Genomic DNA, 21,612 nt, shown 5'->3' on the forward strand with positions numbered 1-21,612 from the left:
ATGCGAAATTTGCACTTATGTTTATTTAAATTATACAATGGACTACAAAATGTAAATGTTTCATGATATTTGTTATATTATATCACCTTTTTCTGTCAATATTGTTGAAATGAAGATCAAATAGCTGTATGTTGAAATATGTTGAAAATGTCAAAACTTTACATGGGGTGTACTTACTTTTTCATGTGACTGTATGTCATTAATATCCACAAAAAGTATCACACACACACACACACACACACACACACACACACACACACACACTGCCGTGTGTCTGCCCTGTAGTGAACACCGCAGGGTGACACGGATGACCAAATGAGCTTCAACTCCAAGGCGTTCAATCCAATGATGACAGTATTCTTTATACGCGAGGGAAAGGAGAACGACAAACTTACCTGGATGGCTTCCACCCGACGTCTTCGAACCTACGATAATCAACTCAAACATGACACGGAATTAAAATGTACAAAAATACCGGGTTTATTGAAGAAAATGCCGGTAACAACAGAATGCACGGTAAAACTAAATTCCTAATTGGAGCGCCCTCATAAAGACTCGTATACACACAAAGGGAAATACAAAATAACGAAAGTAAAAAAAAAGTGTTTGTATCGTGGGCACTTAGCTCCGAGCTGGTCTTGAACCTCGTGAGGAATCGTCCAAACGCCCGCATCCTTAGCGGGAACAGCACGCTTTGCCGTGCAGCTCACAAGCAGAAACCAGGCCTACGTGCACAGTTCGCTCCTGTAGCCGTCGAGTGCGCAGCAAGCAAGCCATGCCCGTCCACTCGTCTCTGCTCATCAATGAATTCCCCTTGTGCAGGAGCGCTATGAACTCCGACCGCTCCCCGTGAAATCCCGAAGCAGAGCAAGATATGAAATCATGACCGTTCACCACTAAAGCCAGAAGATGCGAGGAAATCAAGAGGGGCAGTCAAGAGAAGTCCAGAAGCGAGAGAGAAAATGTCGGGAAGAGCGTTCTTTTATAATCAAAGCTCTGACGTCATTCGTGCCTGCTCCACCAATCCAATAGTCCCATCTTAGCAGTCCTTGCGCCAATCAATCCCGGACCAATCACTGCTGTTCAGGGCATGGCCTCCTGAACCTGCCTGCTTGTGTTGCGATGTGACGGCTGGCAGTGCCAGCGGTAGTTGAATGTCCCGGTTCCGGTCGCTTTTATTTAGTGTTATAAGTGCGCGATTTCTTGCTAGGTGTGTGTGCTGCACTTGTCACAAGGAACAGAGGAAAAATAACAGAGGCCATTACATACAGGGGATTAATTACCCATAAGGCCAAAATATATATATTTCCGGTCTCTGGTCAGCACGAGCATCGATTTTGACCCTCGCGCATCAACAATTTTTTTTTTTCCAACGGTACCTACAACAGCGTGCGCCGTCTATATAATATAGAGCACATAATAAATTATAGAGCACATTAAACATAAACAATGCCAGCCTCAAGTATACGCATATACTTGAGGCGGCACTGAGACGAGATAATTGCAATTAAGTGAGCCGTGACGTCACGTCCTCGCCGAAAACGCGATTTCGAGCATAAGGAGCCATATAATGTATGCATGTTGCCGGGCCGGCGCGCTATCTTGGGAAATTCGGGTCTGTGAGGGTCGCCATTGGTATCGACGTTCACGCGCGGTTCTCCCCTTCAAAACTGCGTTTAGTTTTTCCAAATCCAACCAGCCCTTCCAAAGTTATTAGTAGTTTTGTGTGACGTGCCGTCATGAATCCAATCGGCTGGATATTGTCATTTATTGAAACGAAGACGTTCTTTGTCAGGTTCGTGTGAAGCAACCAGAAGGCCGAGAGAGCTGTGGGTGGTCTCGTTAGTTTTTAGGCCTGGATACTATCTCGTTTGTCATGAAGTTGTAAGTGTCTGTGATAATCTGGTGGACTGGGAGAAGAGATCGTGGGAGACCATCGGCATGGATTCAAGCGCTACCACTTTAGCCATTTAGCCCAGCTGCACATGCGCCGATTTGAACCACACCACACAGCCCATTTGCGCATGCGCGGCTTTGATACACATGCAGCATCATCCCGTATATGAAGATTGGTCCAGGGGTGTAGTCATTTGCGCATGCGCGGTTTTTTCAGCATTCAAATGCTTTGGCAATCACCTGTTAGACCACTTGCGCATGCGCAGTGTTGACAAGATCGACGCATTGGAATGTTTGACGGTACGGCGAGGCGATCTCGAGAACGAAATGGCAGTCTATAATATGATTGAAGAACTTAATAATTTTCAGAATAAATACATTTTAAAATAACTTAAGCTTGTGTTCATTATTTACAAAAAATCCTATCTATCCCATTGGCTGTCTTTAATTTCTCTCTGGACGGCGCCACGGCAGATGAGGAGGAACGCAAGGCATGAGGACACAAAAAACAACACCTTTATATGTGCAATCCATGCTTTTCAAAAAAAAAAAAAAAAATACCCGCATCGCCGCATCAATTCTGCAACTTTGGTCTGACTAGAGACCAGCAATGTATTTTCTTTGGCCTAATCCCCAACTAATTAACATAACCCCACCCCTCGTGATGGGAATGAAGATGTGCGCTTACACGACATACGGTCTCCCGGATCCCTACTTAAGTACATGGGGTTTCTTCCTCTTCACCACAGTCGAAGCACACTACCTATGCAATACTACCTGGATAAGGTATTGCCTACCCCCCACAAACATAACAATACGTATACACACACACACACACACACACACACACACACACACACACACACACACAATTGCCCTGTGGGCTATTCCGTAAAAAAAATTCCTCAAAAGGAACTTCAATGTAGGAAGAGGCCATTAGGCACATCAAAGCCTGTGCTAGTGTTGCCAAATTCTGTTTTTTTGTCCGTATTCTATCGTTTTAAATGTTGAGCATCAAGCAAGGAAGCAGCACGTACCATTTTTAGTCACTGGAATAGCTCGGACGGTGTTTGAACCGCCGACCTCCCAGGCCCAGGGGAGACGGTCTAACCATTGCACTAGAAAATGATAAATCTGGTAAATCATCGTTTATATATTTTTGTAAGGCCTGTGGAAGAGCAAGGTGACAGATGATATAACGGTAACATCCTGACAACAGAAATGAGAAACCAACGTGTTAAAGATAAAGCGAAAAATATATGAACCTGCAGGAATGAGGGTGAAGGTGGTAGGGAGTTGGGAAGCAGGTAGAAGAGATCATGGGTAGGGATGCAAGGTGGCCTGAGAGTGTGGTGTGCTACTGTCTGGAAAAACTGGAGAGAAGAGTGATATTGTCCTGATTCAGGGAGGCAGTTCCACAGGTGTGAGAAAAGAGGAACAGAAGAGTGGACATGAGCAGTAACAATGGGATTTGTGGGATTATAAAGGAGTAGGTTCCTAGAAGAGCACGTGGCATAAGAGGGGCTACTAAAGGATGTAAATTTTGAGAGTGTGAACAGCAGGCTCAGCAGAATGACAGTGGAGAGAGTTGCCTGGATTGAACGATGCATTCCATGTTGCAGCCCAACCTACAGTGAGATCATTTTCGAACTGTCGGCCTCTCCAGTGCCGAAGCTGCTCTCCAACTAGAGCTGGAGAGATTTCAATTTTCAAAATGAACATGGTCAGAAAAGCCAAGTGGGGCATAAGAGGAATACCCAAGTGTAGAGGTAGGTTAGTCATTACCAAGTCCAGGAGGGAGTACAGACTATTTTCTGGTATGTAGACTTCACATATTGAGTCATACTGGACAGAATCACAATTAGAAGACCTTTGCCATCAGTTTGGCTGAATGTTGTGAAGCCACCACATCATAATGGAAGTTGAAATCATCACAGATGCAGAGCTAATGAGAGGGAGAGAGAGAGAGAGAGAAAAAGAGGAAGAGGAGCGCAGGAGAACGAGAGAAGGAATAAATGTAGTCCCTGCAACTTCCACCATGCAGTTAGGACAACCACAATGCTTTTATTTTCCAGGTTGCTTGGTACAAAATCACTGTTTGAGAAACCCTCTAATGAGATTGTATCTTCACAGGCTCTCGCTCTGCAGCCAAGATACCCAGTGCCCTCGGACAGACGGCACAGCTGGTCCAGTACCTGGTGGGACACGGATGCTCCAGGGCAGAAACAAGCCAAACGAATGGGAACCCCCAGTGCAGAATGCCGCAGCATCTCCCAACCGTCGGGCTCAGTTAAGCCCACAGCCAGACAGAGGAGGACGGTCATCATCACGTGGCCAGACCGCTGGCACAGAGTCTGGGGTAAGGACTTTGTGACTCACATCACAGACCTGCGCTTCACAGAAGGTAGGTTTTGATTTGCGATGCACATTTGACTGTGATTCCACTCGTAACTTGATCTCTTCGTTGTCTCATCGGTGTGGATATGCTTCTGTAGGAGTGAATATACTGTATTAATTAATGCATCATCATTAAATGACAATAATTATGCAATGGAATCGTAAGTTACATTGACTTTCACCCAATTTTATAATATCACCGCATCACAACGTTTTGCAATGAGCCCATGGCAAGGCCTCAATCATGAAAATGATACATTTTCAAATAATAATAATAACATGAGTTCCCTTACAAGGAACATAATTGCAGGAGGAGGCCATTAGGCCCATGAAGCCTGTACAATGGTTGCTCATCTGTACTACATCCTTTTTCAATGCTGCGTCAAGCAAGGAAGCAGCACAGACCATTTCTAAAGTTTTTTGTATGACTCAGTTGGAGTCGGGCTCAGACCACCGATCTCCCAGACTCAGAGACCGGTCTGATCGAAATGAATCCGCTTCAAAAGCAGAATATCTCTATTTGTGTTTGTAATGCCAAATTAGAGATTTGCAAACCACAGTACGGAGATAGTTGTTGGAATACAGCGGTCGAACCAAAGACCTTTTGCACCCAATGACCCACACCCCTTGGCCTTGACCCTTCCTGCTCCAACCATTCAGGGACCGCAGAATTTTCCTCCAGATCGCCTCTTTAAGGTTGTCCTGGTGGGGGAGTCTGGTGTGGGAAAGAGCTGTTTCATCCAACAATTGTGTCACAAACGATTCTCATCAACGATATGCGCCACCATTGGTGAGATCCTTTCAAATGTCTCTTCAATATTGCTCCTCTTGATGCTTTGTCGTGATCCGCAAACCAACCACAAGATCCCTTCAAACAATATTTCATATACTTTAATATTTAAAAACGTACTCGCTAAACAAGCACTTTCTTCTCTTAACACAAAGTGCTCCTAGCTGAAGGAAATGAAGCTTAAGACAAAGGAGGAGGCCATTCAAATGACCCCACCGCTGTCATATCCACAGCCTATTAACTTGATTTTAAAACACGGTTATCGTCGACTATATCTGTACTAATCCCATTCTAACAATCTTACTATAATGGAGCAAACATGGATGCCACCAAAACTCCAAAATTGACATGTGGCGGAAATAGCGCCACCTTTGATGGTTGCCGGTATTACAAATAATCTTCCTTCATCTTTTGATATGGAAATTTCTTCACTGGTACTTCTCTCTCATGAACTTCCTTAGCCTAGTTAACCTGCACAATGGTTATTTAATGAAGATACTGACAAATAATGGCCTACTTTTTAAGAGAAAGCTTGAGTCCTTTAATGTCGAGGACCTAAATCCAGAATCCAGATGGGACAGCCAACTTTATGTTTCCATCTGAAGGATGGCGTGCTCCGAGCTGCAAATTCCTCGCCAGTGTGGTGAGTTTTGAGCAAAATTGACCACTTTGGGTATAGATCCATGATCAGACATCTTATGGGAGCATCCTAGAAATTGAACGAATATTATTTTGTCCTTGGCCAAAACCAAGCCTTTGATGAAATACTACTTGGGCGACTTTGCTCATGTTCTAATATCTGAAGGGACTGAATGCATTGAGCCGATAAGTCAGAAGGAACGTTTTGAAAATGGGATTTTTTTAGGGATTCAAAAAAATAGGGTTTATGGAGGAGCTAAACAAAACAAAAAAAAAAACAACCTTTAGAGGCCATTTTTCCCTGCAAAGCGGGGGTTGGCCTTTTTCGGGTACCGTGGTTGTTGTTGTTTTTTGGTCCCCTTTTTTGAAGCAATGTTTTACGGCCGGATGCCCTTCCTGCCGTCCAACCCTGTTTTGTCGCCTTTTTACGACACACAGGGAATTACCAGTGAACTGGTACTCAATTAGCCGACCTCGGAAGGATGACAGTCTGAGTCAACCCCACTGGCGTTAATTCAGCGATCGACCGGGATTCGAACCCAGGATCCTTGGATCCTAAGGTGGCACCCTAGCCGCTAGCCGAACACCAGGCTAAACAGAGCACAGCAATTTCACAGACTGACCAAGGAACAAACAGGAGCAGGGAGACAAACATCACAGGTCAGTGGAAGAAAGAAGAGTGGATTGGAGGTGGGGATGGCAGAGAGGGAGTGGGAAGGATCAGCAATCATCGGCGAGAGCAGGGATGGATGGGTATGGGAGAAAGCATGAGATGACAATGGGCAGCACTCTTAAAGAGGACTGGAAGGAAGGACACGAACCAACAGACACAGGGAGACGGTTCCCCAGGTGTGAGAATAGAGAGGTGAAAGAAAAGAAGTTGACATTCAACTTAGAATTAGGGAGGATAGCTAGGTGTGGGAATTTGGGAGAATCTGTGTAACCTGAGTGTGCTGGGAGCAGATGGATATGAAAGGAAGGGGGAAGCAGCAAGGCCAGAAATGAGGTGATAAAAAACCGAGTGTCCACAAATCTGTCTGCGGAGGGTGAGCGGACATTGGGACTCTCCCTTTTTCCAGGATAGGCCAAAAACACAGACAGCATTGGACTGTATGACCTCCATGAAGCAAGATGGATGTCAGCTACAGAGTCCAGAATAGTGCCCCTTATTAGAAGATATTTCTGATGAATGCCTTATACGCTACCAGCAGGGGCTACCCGGCACTGTCCGGGGGGAAGGGGAAGTAGATTTCCAGCACTTCCCTGCTGGGTGAACTTTTTCCGGGACGTGTTGAACATTGAAAAGCAATGGAGTTATTGGCCTCATGGTTGTTACATTTTGCCTGCGGGTCAGCGGCAGCACTGCCTGACCCCACATCCCAATATACACCTTATAGCAGCTTTTCGTGGCCTCAAAATGGTCGCCAAGGCCAATATGCAGTAGCTCAAAACATTGCCCAGATTCTGAATTATGTACACCCAAATGTTGGGGCCTTTAGGTGCTTCAGCTTGGCTGTGAAGGAATAACGCACAAACAAACAAACAAACAATTTTTTGAAAATATTAATTTTATTAACCTCCTAGGAATCATTTCCGTGACGATACTTTTCTATGGTTGATTGTCGGAAACCGGTTATTCCCAAATAAAAGCAAATTGGAATGTGCATGCCAAATCTTTCACATGTCAATGAAAATGAATAAAACATTATTTTGGTTTATTCAAAAAAAAGTTTTTGCTTATTCATTGAACTCATTCATTAGTTCCTATGTTAGGAAAGCAGCATTTATCAAAAGTTGTACTTTATAAACACATGATATTTGTGTTTCCCAGGTGTCGACTACCACGTGAAGAGTTTGATGTTGGATAACGTTCGCATTGCTTTACAGTTGTGGGACACAGCCGGACAGGAACGGTGAGCATTGGCGTGACTTCGAAACAAACTTCAACACCAACCAAAGCTAATCTGGTGTATGGATTTTAATAACAACCAATGCAGCAGCAAAACTCACTCCCACAAACATGCTGCATGTTCCAAAAGTAGTGACGAGGTTAGTTTAGGACGAGGTTGATTTGCTGCTCTTGAAAACGATCTCAAGAAGTTCTTTATACTCCGCCATTACATCTCCAGGCACTGCGTGACGTCATCACCCACGCCGAAAGGGCGTACTCAGTTTTCACTCCGTTTGTTACTCGTGAAAATCGAAGATTTTTCAAGTGCTGTATTTTGGGATATTGGGTGGTCGTGTGCGTAATTCTGTCTGTCTGTCTGTTTGTCCGTATTTCAATCGCCTGCAGGTCACAATTTTAAACGGATTTTCACAAAATGGTAGAGTTCGTCATAAGGAAGAAGCCTATTGATTTTAAGTATCTGGTACTCATTTTGCCGACCTCGGAAGATTGACAGGACAGGCTGAGTCAACCCCACCTGGCATTAATTCAAAGGGATTCGAATTCAGGACCTTTGGATCCCAAGCCCATCACCCTAACCATTCGGCCAACACAAGGTAACATAAATCAATAACTTTGTCAAATTTCTAAAATCATCAATTTTCATCCGATTGACTTAAAATTTGAAGAGTATTTGCACATCGGGTCTGCAAATTTCACCACTAATTATTTTTGGTCAACAGATGCCAAATTTCTAACATTTTCAATTTCTATCCAATTGACTTTAAAGTTGAAGAGGATTTGCATGCCCAGGTCACTGAATTCAACCACCAATTATTTTTGTGGTCAACAAGCCAAAAGGTCAACATAGGCCGAAGGTCAAAAACTTAATTTCGGGAATTCACAAGTATCGCGCTATGCACGACATATTTCTTGTTTGTTTTATTTATTGTTTGTCTGGGCGATATATCAGCCATCCTTTGAGCTATGCAGTTGAAATTTTGGCACAATAGTGAGCAAGTCCTTTGGCAAAAACATATTTTAAATTTTTTGATTAATCAATTGATTATTATCGATTTATTAAATACTTATTTACTTTCTTTCTCATCTGGGCAATATATCAGGCATCTTTTGAGTTAGGAAGCTGATAATTGGACATGAGTGACCAAGTGATTTGGCTGGAAAGGGTATTTTTGATTTATTGATTAATCAATTAATTATTTAATATTTAAAATAATACTGACTTCTTTCCTGGAAGTCCTAGCAGTGTCCATGTGTTGTTGTTTTTTTTACCTCTCCCACCACCCACCCCCCTTCCCACGCCTCCTCATTCCCCTTCCCACGCCTCCTCACCCCAAGCACTCTACCTCCCACAGATCTCCCTGCTCTCAAATGTTGTACATGTGTGCTTCCCCCTATCCCCCCATCTTGTCTCCCACTCCCTTCATTGCATGTTTTCATGTTCAATGTGTTAGCTCTTACACGAGCCTCGATTTTGTGCACAAAAAAAAAATTACTTGATTAATTTTGAAAAAGTTACAGATTTCACTGAAACAGCGGTGGTTTAGGTATGCTATTAGCCAATTGATTGAGAAATTAATTATTTTACTAATATATTATATTTTACTTTCATTTAAATGAATATAATTTATTTATTTTAATTACACAATTAATCATTCAATTATTGTACACCTCCCCCTCCCAATTCTGTCTCCATTGTGCTGCGCAGCGGCATCGCCAGGCACTGAAGGTGCTCCGGCAATGTCGCGCACTGGACGATATGTTATTTATTTATTTGGCATGGGGGTGGTGTACTTTTAATGTAGCACTACTTGTTTTGTTTTAGATTTCGCAGCATCACCAAGCAGTACTTTCGACGGGCAGATGGAGTACTTGTTATGTATGACGTAACAAATGAATTTACCTTCAGAGCAGTTCGAAACTGGATGATCAGCGTGAAGGTAAGATTTTATTTTCTACTACGTTAGTGTTTGCTTCATAAGATGCTGTGTTTCATATCATGACTCATAAGGATATCATAGATGCCCCACTCAATGGTACATACAGTGCTGCACATGTACAAGGTCAGGTGGTGCAGGCACTCAAGCCATATGATTGCATACAACACATGATGATTGCAGTGGACATTTTGGGAACACTTGGATAAAGATAATGGATTTCTACAATGTGACCTCTTCTCAGATGAGTCAAGTTCCACATTTTGGCGAATGTTAACAGACGTCAGGGGGCTCTGAACCTCCCCATGACGTCCGGAAACTTGAGCGTGACCGCCCAAAGGGTAGTGTGGCCAAATGCATGACCGAGTTGTTGGCCCATTCTTCTTTGCCAAAGCCACTATCAAATCTGGCAATTACCTGGATATATTGGAGAACTAAGTACTCCCACAATTGGTAGACCTGCAAATAGAGGCCATTTTCCAAAAGGAAGGAGCTCCCCCACAGTGGAGTCTGACTGCCGGATTTCCTCAATGATCCATGGATAGGGTGCAAACTTCCGATTCTGTGGCCATCACGTTTGCCGGATCTAAACCCTCTGGGATTTTTTTCTGTGGGGTTTTGTAAAGGACATGTTGTACAGAGTGAGGGTTACAAATATTGCGGATCTGAGGAAGAGGATTTGGGCTGCAATCGAGACCGTAAATACAGGAATGCTGAAATATTGATTGCACCTGCATAATACGAACCTCGACGGAGATCGAGTATCATGGCGTGTTATTTGTGACAATGATAATGTTGATAAATCTTGACAATAACGCTTTGAGAAATGTTTTTTCACATGCAACAAACCACATCATTCTATCGCAAGTCTTTTTTTTTTTATTATGGTTTGAATTTGGAAAAATAATTTGTGGTATGTGTGGTGTTCCACCCAACCATTTGGGTGGTACACCAACCATTGGTGGCGACTCCATATGTACATCGATTTCTGCAAACATGGACCAACTGGTAAGCATCAATCCCAACTCTATATTCCTCACATGCGCAGACTTCACAGCCTGCTACCAGTGCCCCCATTCTCAAATCCTACTCAGTTGCTCTTGTTACTGTGTTACTTCTTTACCCTATCACTTTGCTCTTCCTTGGTCCTTGACCTTGCATATAAAAAACAAAACCGAAAGTCTAACAGCAGCGTAGCTGGGCTTGTTTGATACTTTAGTTGAAGAGGATAGTATGACCTGGGTGGGGATACCATTAGCAAATAATGTAAGTATAAAAATTTTTGAAGGACTCTAAGTCTCTAAGCTGTCTGTCACTATGAAAATGAAGAGATTGCATTGAGATACTGGTTTATTCTATATGTTTCGAGTCAACAATGAACAAACCATACACCGCTTCAACCCAGTAACTTTGCAGTCACAACAAAGAGATTAGTGTTACAATTATCTTTATTATATTGTTATTAACATTATTATTATTATTACGAAGACTATACTACTGTATTAATAAACCTGGGCTAATTTGATCGAAGCGGCCTGAAGGTGAGGCCTGAAGGCATGAAGCCTAAGGCCTATACGTACTGTGTTGTTGGAACACCCGTAATGCCGATGCTTTTGATGTTTGATGATCATTTTAACAATCGGTTTGTTTGTGTTTCACACTGAATGAAAACCGTAAAGGTAGAGCATGTCGATTGTGATATATGACAGGTTCGACGATACATTCGGCCTGAACGGCATAGGATTCAACATGGCGGTGTGTGTAGTCAGCTGTCGTATGCTGTAATGACATCACAGACGAAATCACATCACATCACCCCTCTCATGTGACCAGATCCTCAACTCTGATTGGTGCATGTTTGTGAGGGACCTACATACATACGGACAAACTGTTCTAGACGGCTTTGCCCTACGGGCTACACTGTAAAAAATTATATACATCGCTATCAAAAAAGAAACCAAAAGGATTTAAATTCCTCTATATATTCTTCTTTGCATTCATATTTTGTACTCCTCATATGCTCTTGCAGGAGAGAGTTGAAGACGATGTAACAATCTTTCTTCTTGGAAACAAAACCGACGCCATAAAAGCAGAGGGACGGAATGTGAGTTCCAGCAATGCAAAGCGTCTCGCCAAAGTGAGTAGCAAAAAGGATCTTGGATTAATTACAAATACGACCCTGTGAATATAAATTGCATTAGTATGATGAACATTGCACTGAAGAATACACATCGGGCAGTTTACAAATATCATTCCGACGTTTCATCCCACGAGAAGCATTTATCCTTCTTGATGAATTATATTTTAAACACTGTATCTGTCTTTAATTAAGATGATATTTAGAGCTGGCAAAATTGCTGAGAGCAGTGGTTCCCAAAGGTTTTTGTCTTGCTTTTGATTTTGTCAAAACCGTGATTGAGGAGGTGTGGGGGGTGGGGAGTGGTGGGGTTTACAAGTTTCAGTCGTGACCCTGGGTTTAGGCACATTCACCTCTAAGGTGTATTGTTACGAGGCAGAAAGATTTGTTATTTTGTGTTCTAATAAACCATGGTAAAACCACACCAATGCAATTGTGTAGAACAAAACAAGTAATTGTATTAAGAACTCTGACATACACAATATCAAGAAAAAGAGCAATCAGAGATTGCAAACCCCCGCCAGGATGTATTTTCAATGGTTTTTAAGGCTTTTGTGTTAAAACAAATATGGCGGCCAAACCATGTGACCGATGACGTCATTTTTTTTTTTTCTAAAATAATTTATTACTAGATTATGCTCAAGAAATTTCATCTTGATTGGATGAAGTTTTGTACTTGTCAAATTATGACGTCATAATGGAGGCACCTATGATATCATCATTAACATATTTTATTCCCCATTGAGAGTTCTTTACAATGAGCCATGTCTTAATGTTTTTCTATTCAGTGCTTTCCGAGATAGAGTTGCAAAGTTATTCGGTTTTTCCAAGGTGGCGGCCGAACCACGTGACCGATGACGTTAACTTTTTTTTTTTCTTCCACCAGTTTATACCGACATGGCCCTCAAGCAATTTCATCTTGTAGTCAGGTTCACTATGTTAACAAATATAATTTCGTTCAAATTTTTTGGAGATTAGCAAAACTATACATTTTTGGAATATTCAGAGCATGAGGAATCCAAAAATTAATGTTTACATTTGCGTAGACACCTTTGCGAAAATGACACTCAGGACAGTGATGAAGATAGTCAGGTTCACTATGTTAACAAATATAATTTCTTTCAAAATTTTGAAGATTAGCAAACCTGTACATTTTTGGAATCTTCAGAGCATGGAGAATCTGAAAATCAATGTTGGCATTTGCACAGACACCTGCATGGCCGCCATTTTGGATTTTGAAAATGGCCGCCATAAAATACATATTTTGCGCGATCTCGGCTTCTAGTCAACCTAGAGACTTAATTAAATATGCTAATCCTATGTTTTCTGGGTCAAGGAATCCAATAAAGGCCTCAAAATAGTGCTCAGGATTATAGAAAAGCAACAAACAAAGGTAATTGAAAACCATTGTCTTTATATTTGTGATATAACTGTATTACATAATACATGATATTGCAACTCCTTTGAAGTTATAGGTTGTTATAGGAAGTTATAGGTAGTATCAGATTGAACTATAAGTCCTATACACAGGATCTACGAGGTCTATACCGTTCAGGAATATGCTTTTACAGATCTTCATCACTGTCCTGAGTGTCATTTTCACAAAGGTGTCTACGCAAATGTAAACATTAATTTTCGGATTCCTCATGCTCTGAATATTCCAAAAATGTATAGTTTTGCTAATCTCCAAAAATTTGGAACGAAAAAACATAGTGAACCTGACTATTGATCGGGTGAAGTTTTGTACTTGTCGAATGATGACGCCATAATGGAGGCACTTATGACATCATCATTAACATATTTTATTCCCCATGGAGAGTTCTTTACAATGAGCCATGTCTCAAAAAATTTCGACTAGCAACGGTATGGGCGGGGCAGCCGGGGCTTCAATTGAGAAGCCCAAATGAAAAGGCTAAATATCAGAAATTGAAGGCTTTTTTTTATTTTAAACGATTCATATAAATTCATATAATTCATATAAATAATTCAATTCATAATTCATATATAATTAATAATTCATAATAATTCATAATTCATATAATAATAATTCATATATAAATATAATTCATATATTATATAATTAATCATATATTAATAATATAATCATATGAATACAATTCATATAAATCATATCACACGCAAATCATCAAAATCTAAACAGTACATGGTGCCCATTTTGAAAAAAGATTGAATTCTGCAAAACGGAAGTGGCCGCTACACGTCTTTCTCAGTCGCACGTTTATGTGTGAAGAGTGCGCGCCGAATCTGTAACATGAAAGCGGCCGCTACACCTGTTTCTCAGTCGCTTTGCACACACTGCCATGTTACTTCGGAGCCGCACGTTTATATAGGAAGAGTTTGTCAGGAGTCGATCTACTCTCTCCTGGTACATGGAATAAACAGTATTTGTAGAATTTCAACAAAAGCCACATCACTGTTCATATCGGAAAATATTATTCCATCGTGTTTGGAATAACTGGAAAATTGGAAAACTTGGAAAAACAATAGAGCCTATTTTACTCCCAGGGGTCCCAGGAATACCCACCCAAAATATCGTTGCGATCGGTTGAGCCGTTTTTTTGCGGTACCTTCGAACGGACGGAGGGACATTTGGTGAATTATAGTAAGATTCAGTGCTTTCGGAGATATAGAGGTGCAAAGGTTTTCGATTTTTCCAAGATGACGGCCGAACCACGTGACCTATGACATCATAATTATCATTTAAAAATTCTACAGGTGGAGTTGCACCTATGGTGAAAATTTCCTGTCCATCGGACCAACAGTTGCAGAGAAAATCATATTTATTCTGTGCGGACAAACAGACAAACAAACGGACTCAAATGCAATACTCTCTCCTCTGGCGAGGGTAATAACACCATGAAAGAAAGTACAATGAAAATATCACTTACATCAAATGAACAATACCTATGATGGTACCATCATTCCCCATTGCTCTCAAAGCCATAAACTCACGATACACCAAACGTGAGTGGAATGTAACATTCCCAAAGTCCGTGCACAAATCCCCACGCAGGGTGAAGGTTGAAGTCGTGCAGAATGACGAGAACAGGCAGGTATCGGCGCGGTTGCAGATGAGGAGTTACGAGGTGGGAGGTCGGGCAGCTGGCGGCACGAGGTAACGATCCACCAAAACGTGAGCGCAATCCATCCCTCCTCCCCCTTCACCAACAATTAAGCCGATATGGAAACCAAGAGCGCGCCACACGATGATGTCGATATGGGAATTAAGCCGATATGGAAGCCAACGGCGATCCATACAATGATGTCGATATGGGAATCCCAATGACAAAACAAGATGCACCAAGCGGATTGCCTCTTCGAGGACAAAATGGCGGATCGGCCTGAAATGGAGGTGCTTGCTTTCCCTCCAACAATAACTCATGCTTGGTAATAAAACCTGAGACGCAGGTTTAATTGCAATCACAATATGTGAAGATGTCGCGGGCAATCCCTTTCCCGGGAAGCCTCAACTCATTCGCGACCAATATCAAAAAAAGTCCGCTCTCAGCCTCAATGTGACTCACGGCTGTCTCCCTCTCATGGCTGTCTCCTCCCCCTCCGCGATCTCTTCCGGTTTCTTTTCCGCATTTTCCTTTTTCCTTCACAAACATTTCTTTTTACCTTGTACTAAAGTCATCTACATTTCACACAGAAATGTTACCAACAATATTACCTGAAACTAAAAATCCGACAAATACAAAATAACAATAACGGTGGAGATGACGAATCCGTAACAGTATAGCCTCGGTTTGAATCTTGGCCCAGCTATAAACTACCATCCTGGTGTTTCACAGGCAGTGATTAGTCAATCTGTGTGTCGTCACTTGGATGGACGTTAAACTGGCATTCCGTCTGCCAGCATTAGTTAGTGGATGGTAATGATCCCACGGTATCCTCAGCGAAGAGTAGGCGAGCTTTCGCCAGCGTCTTAGCCAAATTCCAGCGTTAATCTCAGTCGAACGTCAGGCCTGGCTAGCCGATTCGTGAAAAACTTGGGCTAACACTTCCCCTGGTTCACCCCACGAGAATATGGTAATAATTGAGATTGTCAAAGAAGAAGAAGAATTACGATGACATTGTCACGTCGACGGGTCTGATCAACACCACCGGTCGTGCCAGAGGTTTGGTACCGCAAGGGATCACTAAACTTACTGAATTTACACTGCTTTTATTTAATGGTTTTCTTTTCCATAAGGATCGCTGACATACAAATACCGTATTTGCCGATTGTATGAGTGAGTTGGCAAGAAGGTGGGAAGTCATTGCTTATAAATAAATGGCTTATAAAGAAATATGGGAAGACAACATGCCAGTAAATGACAAATCTGGCAGTCAAGATTAATAAAAATAAGGAATAGAACACACAAACTTATAGTACAAGGGAAAACCAAACCTCAAGCTACGACACCGAAAATGCCGGACTCGCTCTATAACAAAAGAGGGGGAAAAACAGGCAAAGAATGAAGTAAGTATGAGCTGGACGAGGTAGAGTTCTTCACCACCATGATACTGTGCAAGCTGAATCGATGCGACGGTGGTGAGGAGATGGTCTCCGCGATCTCTCAATGTTCCACACAAGAAGACTGACAATGTTTATTTCTAAATATTATTCCCAACCAGATGTAAATACACACACACACACACACACACACACACACACACACACACACACACACACACACACACACACACACACACACACACACACACACACACACACACACACACACACACACACACACACACACACACACACACACACACACACACACACACACACACACACACACACACACACACACACACACACACACACACACACACACACACATATATATATATATATATATACAGACGGCATTTAATATGGAATATGTTTATTTTCTTGACTTGAGTTTACTTTCTTAACTCAGTATATCAATCTGGTGAGTTTCTTTTACACTTTTGTGGTTTATTTGTTAAAAGAACCATGTCAATGATTGTCTGTCGCAGCAAGAAGTCAACAACAGGATTATATCACAGGTGGCATGGCAAAATGTACGGACAGGTGCATTTGATGATTGGCTTCACAGTCGGGTATACAAGGGTTGTTGCGTTCTGTATTAGTAGAAAACAACTGCTGCACGTCTCCAAAAGTTATTGCCGCTTCCTCTGGAGATGGTCCGTCAACTCGACAATGCAGTTTGTCATGGAGTGGTGGCTTTACGAAATTCCGGCATGAAACAGCGTGCTATTGCTCGGCAGTATGGCATCACTCAAGGTCAGGTGTCAAAGATCCTGAAACGAAAAGCTCAGAGGGGTGTCCCTACTCCAATACTGAGGGCAGGACGTCCCCGCAGAATCACAAGGAGAGATGATCGCCAGCTGCACCGGTTAGTCCGCAATGGCCGTACCAAGTCAGCTAATCGGCTTAGGGCTGAGTGGCAGCAACTGACAAATGTGCCTGTATCCAGAAGGCTAGTCAACCAACGACTGGTTCAAGCAGGCTATCATGACAGGCGTCCCCTGAGAAAGCCACGCCTGACCAGACAACACCGCCAGCGCCGATTGCAGTGGGCCAGAGAGCACCGTCAATGGCAGCCAGGACACTGGAATCACGTGATCTTCAGTGACGAGTCTAGATTTCTGGTCTATCGTCAAGATTGCCGCGTCCGAGTGCGCAGACAAGTGCATGAAGCCTACAACAAAGATTGTATAGTGCCAAGAGTCCAAGCTGGAGGTAGTGGGGTGACCGTTTGGGCTGCTTTTCATGCAGGGGGCAAAACTGACCTGGTTGTTTTGAATGGAAACCTGAACCAGTCCAAGTACAGGGCCATTCTGGAAGAAACATTGCTTCCATTTGCTCGTGCAGCCTTTCGAGGAAACTTTGTCTTCCAAGACGACAATGCACGGCCTCATCGTGCTCGCATGATCCAACACTTTCTTGCTGACCGTGGTGTAGAGCATATGGAGTGGCCTGCCATGTCCCCGGATATGAATTCGAGAGAGAATTTGTGGGCAGAATTAACGCATCAAATCGACCACTTGGACCAGCAGCCGACCTCTGTGCGTGAATTGCAGCAGGCTATTGTCACTGCATGGCAAGCGATTCCTGTACAAACCTTGGCAAATCTCCTGAACAGCATGCCTCAACGTGTACGTGCTCTCCTGAATGCTCGTGGGGGTTACACGAAGTACTGAACTGTAATTTTACTGTCCGTAATCCCAGTCGTAATTTAAGTTTTGTTTTTGTTTAAAAAATTTTTGGCTAATGTGCAAAATAAAGAGATACTTCTGGAAAATGTTCAGAAGTTCAACACAGTACTGTCCATGAATTGAGTTCGATATCAGTTTACATCACTTTCAAGGATGAATTTATTTGTTTCGAAATGTCAAATGTAGTTTTTGTTTCTTTTAAAGCTCACATTAACAAAATCTAGAATAATTTCAACATAATTCCAATGAACTTTTGGTTCTAAGACATCTTGAAAAGTAAGTTCACCCCCACAAAAAAAATATTCCATATTAAATGCCAAGTCTGTATATATATATACAGTCACGTGAAAAAGTAAGTGAGTCCCAATAAAAACTGGAAAAACTGAGATGTTCTAAAACTTGACCGGTAGTGTATATATATATACTCCTCCCCCTTCTTCTCCAGCTTTACCGCGTGCGTAATGGCGTTTTGAGCCAGGCAGCGAACGCTGGTGTGCGAGCAGAGGCGCGTACCACAATTTGGAGAGTCAAGCCACAAAATGAATGGAATTGAAAAGGACCTATGTTATTTGATTAATGCAACGCAGATTCAACTATTGGGAACACAGCCTTATCTGATACACATACTAAGGAAATAACTACAAGTCCTATGGTGGCCTACGTGTTGTTGTGGCCTAACTACGGGTGCTCCGATTACCTTTACAAAGGGAATATTTACAAGTATTATTTACAAAGTGAGGGTTTCTAAAAACCGCAACAATATGTTTATATCTATATGTGTATGTGTGTGTTTGCGTGTGACTTTTATGCACCCTGAACCACTGGACAGAATGAGTTGAAAACTGTGCATCGTATATAGTGTCACTGTTGGTGGTATTACAAGTCGTAGTAAATACGCGAATTCTGGAAAGAATGTCCCATCCGTAAGGATGGGCTCTACGCTTATAACAATAACGGCATCCAGCCATACTGTTTTGGAAGGCCAATAATCCGCCATTTTTTAAAACGTATTTTGTCTTGCAGGAGTATCATGCTGTGTTTTACGAGTGCAGTGCCAAACAAGCCGACAACGTCGAGGAACTAATATTGCACATGGCAAGGTACGAATTACCTCTTGGGTTTCTGATGCGTCAAAAGCGGATTACATCAACTATTGCCCTTTCATACCACACAATTCCAGTCACTAAGGTTATCTTTTGGAACAGCACATCTCTCCATCATAAATTTAAAGTTTGACAAAAACTTTTTTTTGCACTGTACCCCTAGGTCACCTGGAACGTGGTTCCGGGGAGCTTATGCGATGGCACGTTGTCAGTCGGTAAACACTTGAAACTTCTTCTGCGAAACCGTTGATGGGATTGCGACCAAATTTGGCACAAATTATATTTGTTGTGTTGTGACTAAAGTTTGTTCACGGCATTAAAAAAAAAAAAAATCGAAGTCGAAGCAGGTCAACACGGGGTCAAAGTGGGTCCAGGTTTGACCCCCCAAAATAGGTATTTGCTTTCTTCTCTGAAACTACACACGATTTTGATGAAACTTCACCACAACCTTCACCACCCGTGATGTACCAATGTCTGTTCATGGCATTAAAAAAAAATCTGCCTCTTTATGGATCTACAGGGGGGTTGCCCCCAAAAATAGGTATTTGCTTTCTTCTTAGAAACTACAAATGCAATTCTGATGAAACTTCACCACAACCTTAATCACCCGTGATGTACCAACGTTTGTTCCTGGCATTTAAAAAATAGGGGTCTATGGGGGGGGCTTGCCCCCCAAAATAGGTATTTGCTTTTTTCTCAAAACCTACACACACAATTTTGATGAATCTTCACCACAACCTTCATCACCCATGATGTACCAATGTTTGTTCAAGGCATTAGAAAAATTGGGGTCTGAGGAGGTATATGAGGTTGGGGAAAGGGGGTTTCCCCCCAAAAATAGGTCTTTTTTTGTTTGTGTAAAGTCTTATGATTATGTTAGTATGATTCTACATGCTGTCCTGTCTTCTAGCAACCATTGAAATTGGTTTAAAATACCTTTAGTTAGTGCATTATACTGTATTCTACCAGGTGACCGCCAGGGGTATTGGCCCCATGTTTTTTAATGCCATGAACAAACTTTGGTGCATTACGGGTGGTGAAGGTTGTGGGCAAGTTTAATCGAAATCGTGTGTGTAGTTCAAGAGAAGAAAGCAAATACCTATTTTAGGTCAAACCTGGACCCACTTTGACCCCCCCCCACCCCCCCCCTAGAATCTCAAAGGGGCAGATTTTTTTTTTTAATGCCGTGAACAAACTTTGGTACATCAAGGGTGATGAAGGTTGTGGGCAAGTTTATTCGAAATTGTGTGTGTAGTTTCTGAGGAAAAAGCATTCCCATTTTTAGGGGGTCGATGCACCATCGCATAAGCTCCCCTGAACTTCGTTCCAGGTGAAGTAAAAATCGGGGTCTAAGGTCGTCTATGGAAGGAGGGGGGGGGGGGGTTTGCCCCCCAAAAGGTATTTTTTATTTGTTTGTTTAAAGTCTTATGATTACGTTAGTATGATTGTACATGCTGCCCTGTCTTCTCGCAACCATTGAAATCGATTTAAAATGACGATACGGTTAAAAATACCTTTAATCAGTGTAGTATACTGCTTTATTCTACCAGGTGAGCGCCCAGGGGTATTGCCCATGTGTTTACACACCTGGTTTGCAGTACAGTGTGAATATTTTTCCCCAAGATAGTCTGCAAACACAAAATCAAAACTTTCCTCTTCCTTTCGCGCGGTGTAATCCACGTAACCAATGCATTCATGCTTCCGCCGGAAGACTAGCACACATTTTTGTCATTGCTAGACTTTTGTACTCCATCCGTTGTGTTCTCACAGATTACTGGCTGAGCAAGAAGACAAGCAGAAAGGAAAATTACTGAAACTTCAACAAAAAGACGACATTTCTGCAAATAATTGCTGTTTATGAGATCCTGTTTGGTTTTGAGGTCATGCTTTCCAGAAACTGCAGCCTTTCCAAAGATACAAGACATTGTGAAAATATGTTCCTAAAGCATCGTACTCTCGGGCATCATTTTTGGCAAATCATTTGTATCCACCATTAATTCAGAGGAATCTTCCTCAAATAAAATTAGATACTTGGTGCTGAGTGTCAAAACGCTTCAACAAGTGAAGCTACATTTAAGTTCAAGGGTGAGGCCTACGGAAGAGCGACAACTACAAAAATAAACTATAGAAAATACTGCTCTCCCCTCTGGGCTGGTGCTCCTCCCTCTCACCTCGCTCGGCTTCACGCGGTTCAAACCAAAGCTTTCAGAATCATTGGAATCTCCCGCGATGAGGCCGATTCTGAGGGCCTTTCTCTCTCTCGCCGCAGGCAGGCAGGTTGGTGGTCTTTCTGTCTTCTACCGACTCCTCTCCAGCCTTGCTCCCCCCTGCTCTGTCCCCCAAATATTCCTGCAGGACACACAAGATCTGCCAGCAACTCCATTTCTGGTGAAACTGCCAAAATCACGACTCTCTGTGCTCACCTTCACTCTTTCATTCCCTTTTCTCCCGCCTCTGGACCAAACTCCCCCACTCCCTTCAATCCCACTCCTCCCTCCAGGTCTTTAAAACAGCTGTTCACCACCATCTCTTATCTTCCCCCATCCAAAACCTTGATCTTTTCTACCCCCACTAATTCACCCCAGATC

At 42.4% G+C, this 21,612-nt stretch overlaps 1 protein-coding gene across 11 annotated transcripts in view; it reads left to right on the plus strand.

Annotated features, from left to right (window-relative positions):
• Positions 1-21,060, plus strand: part of LOC137424418 (EF-hand calcium-binding domain-containing protein 4B) — a 99,951-nt gene extending 78,891 nt beyond the window's left edge. For 10 of the 11 annotated variants that reach the window (XM_078772029.1, XM_078772034.1, XM_078772014.1 and 7 more), the window contains 7 exons: positions 4,030-4,255; positions 4,954-5,083; positions 7,554-7,635; positions 9,457-9,571; positions 11,598-11,705; positions 18,945-19,021; positions 20,795-21,060. In XM_078772029.1, the coding sequence (XP_078628155.1) occupies positions 4,030-4,255; positions 4,954-5,083; positions 7,554-7,635; positions 9,457-9,571; positions 11,598-11,705; positions 18,945-19,021; positions 20,795-20,885 (829 nt within the window). In that variant the 3' untranslated portion in view covers positions 20,886-21,060. Of the gene's footprint in view, positions 1-4,029; positions 4,256-4,953; positions 5,084-7,553; positions 7,636-8,127; positions 9,189-9,456; positions 9,572-11,597; positions 11,706-18,944; positions 19,022-20,794 lie in introns of those variants that run through there. The other variant, XM_078772047.1, reaches the window with a different exon arrangement.
• Positions 21,061-21,612: the final 552 nt, after the last annotated feature.

This window comes from Myxine glutinosa, chromosome 1, assembly GCF_964187855.1.
Source record: "Myxine glutinosa chromosome 1, kmMyxGlut1.1, whole genome shotgun sequence".
Lineage (NCBI taxonomy): Eukaryota > Metazoa > Chordata > Myxini > Myxiniformes > Myxinidae > Myxine > Myxine glutinosa.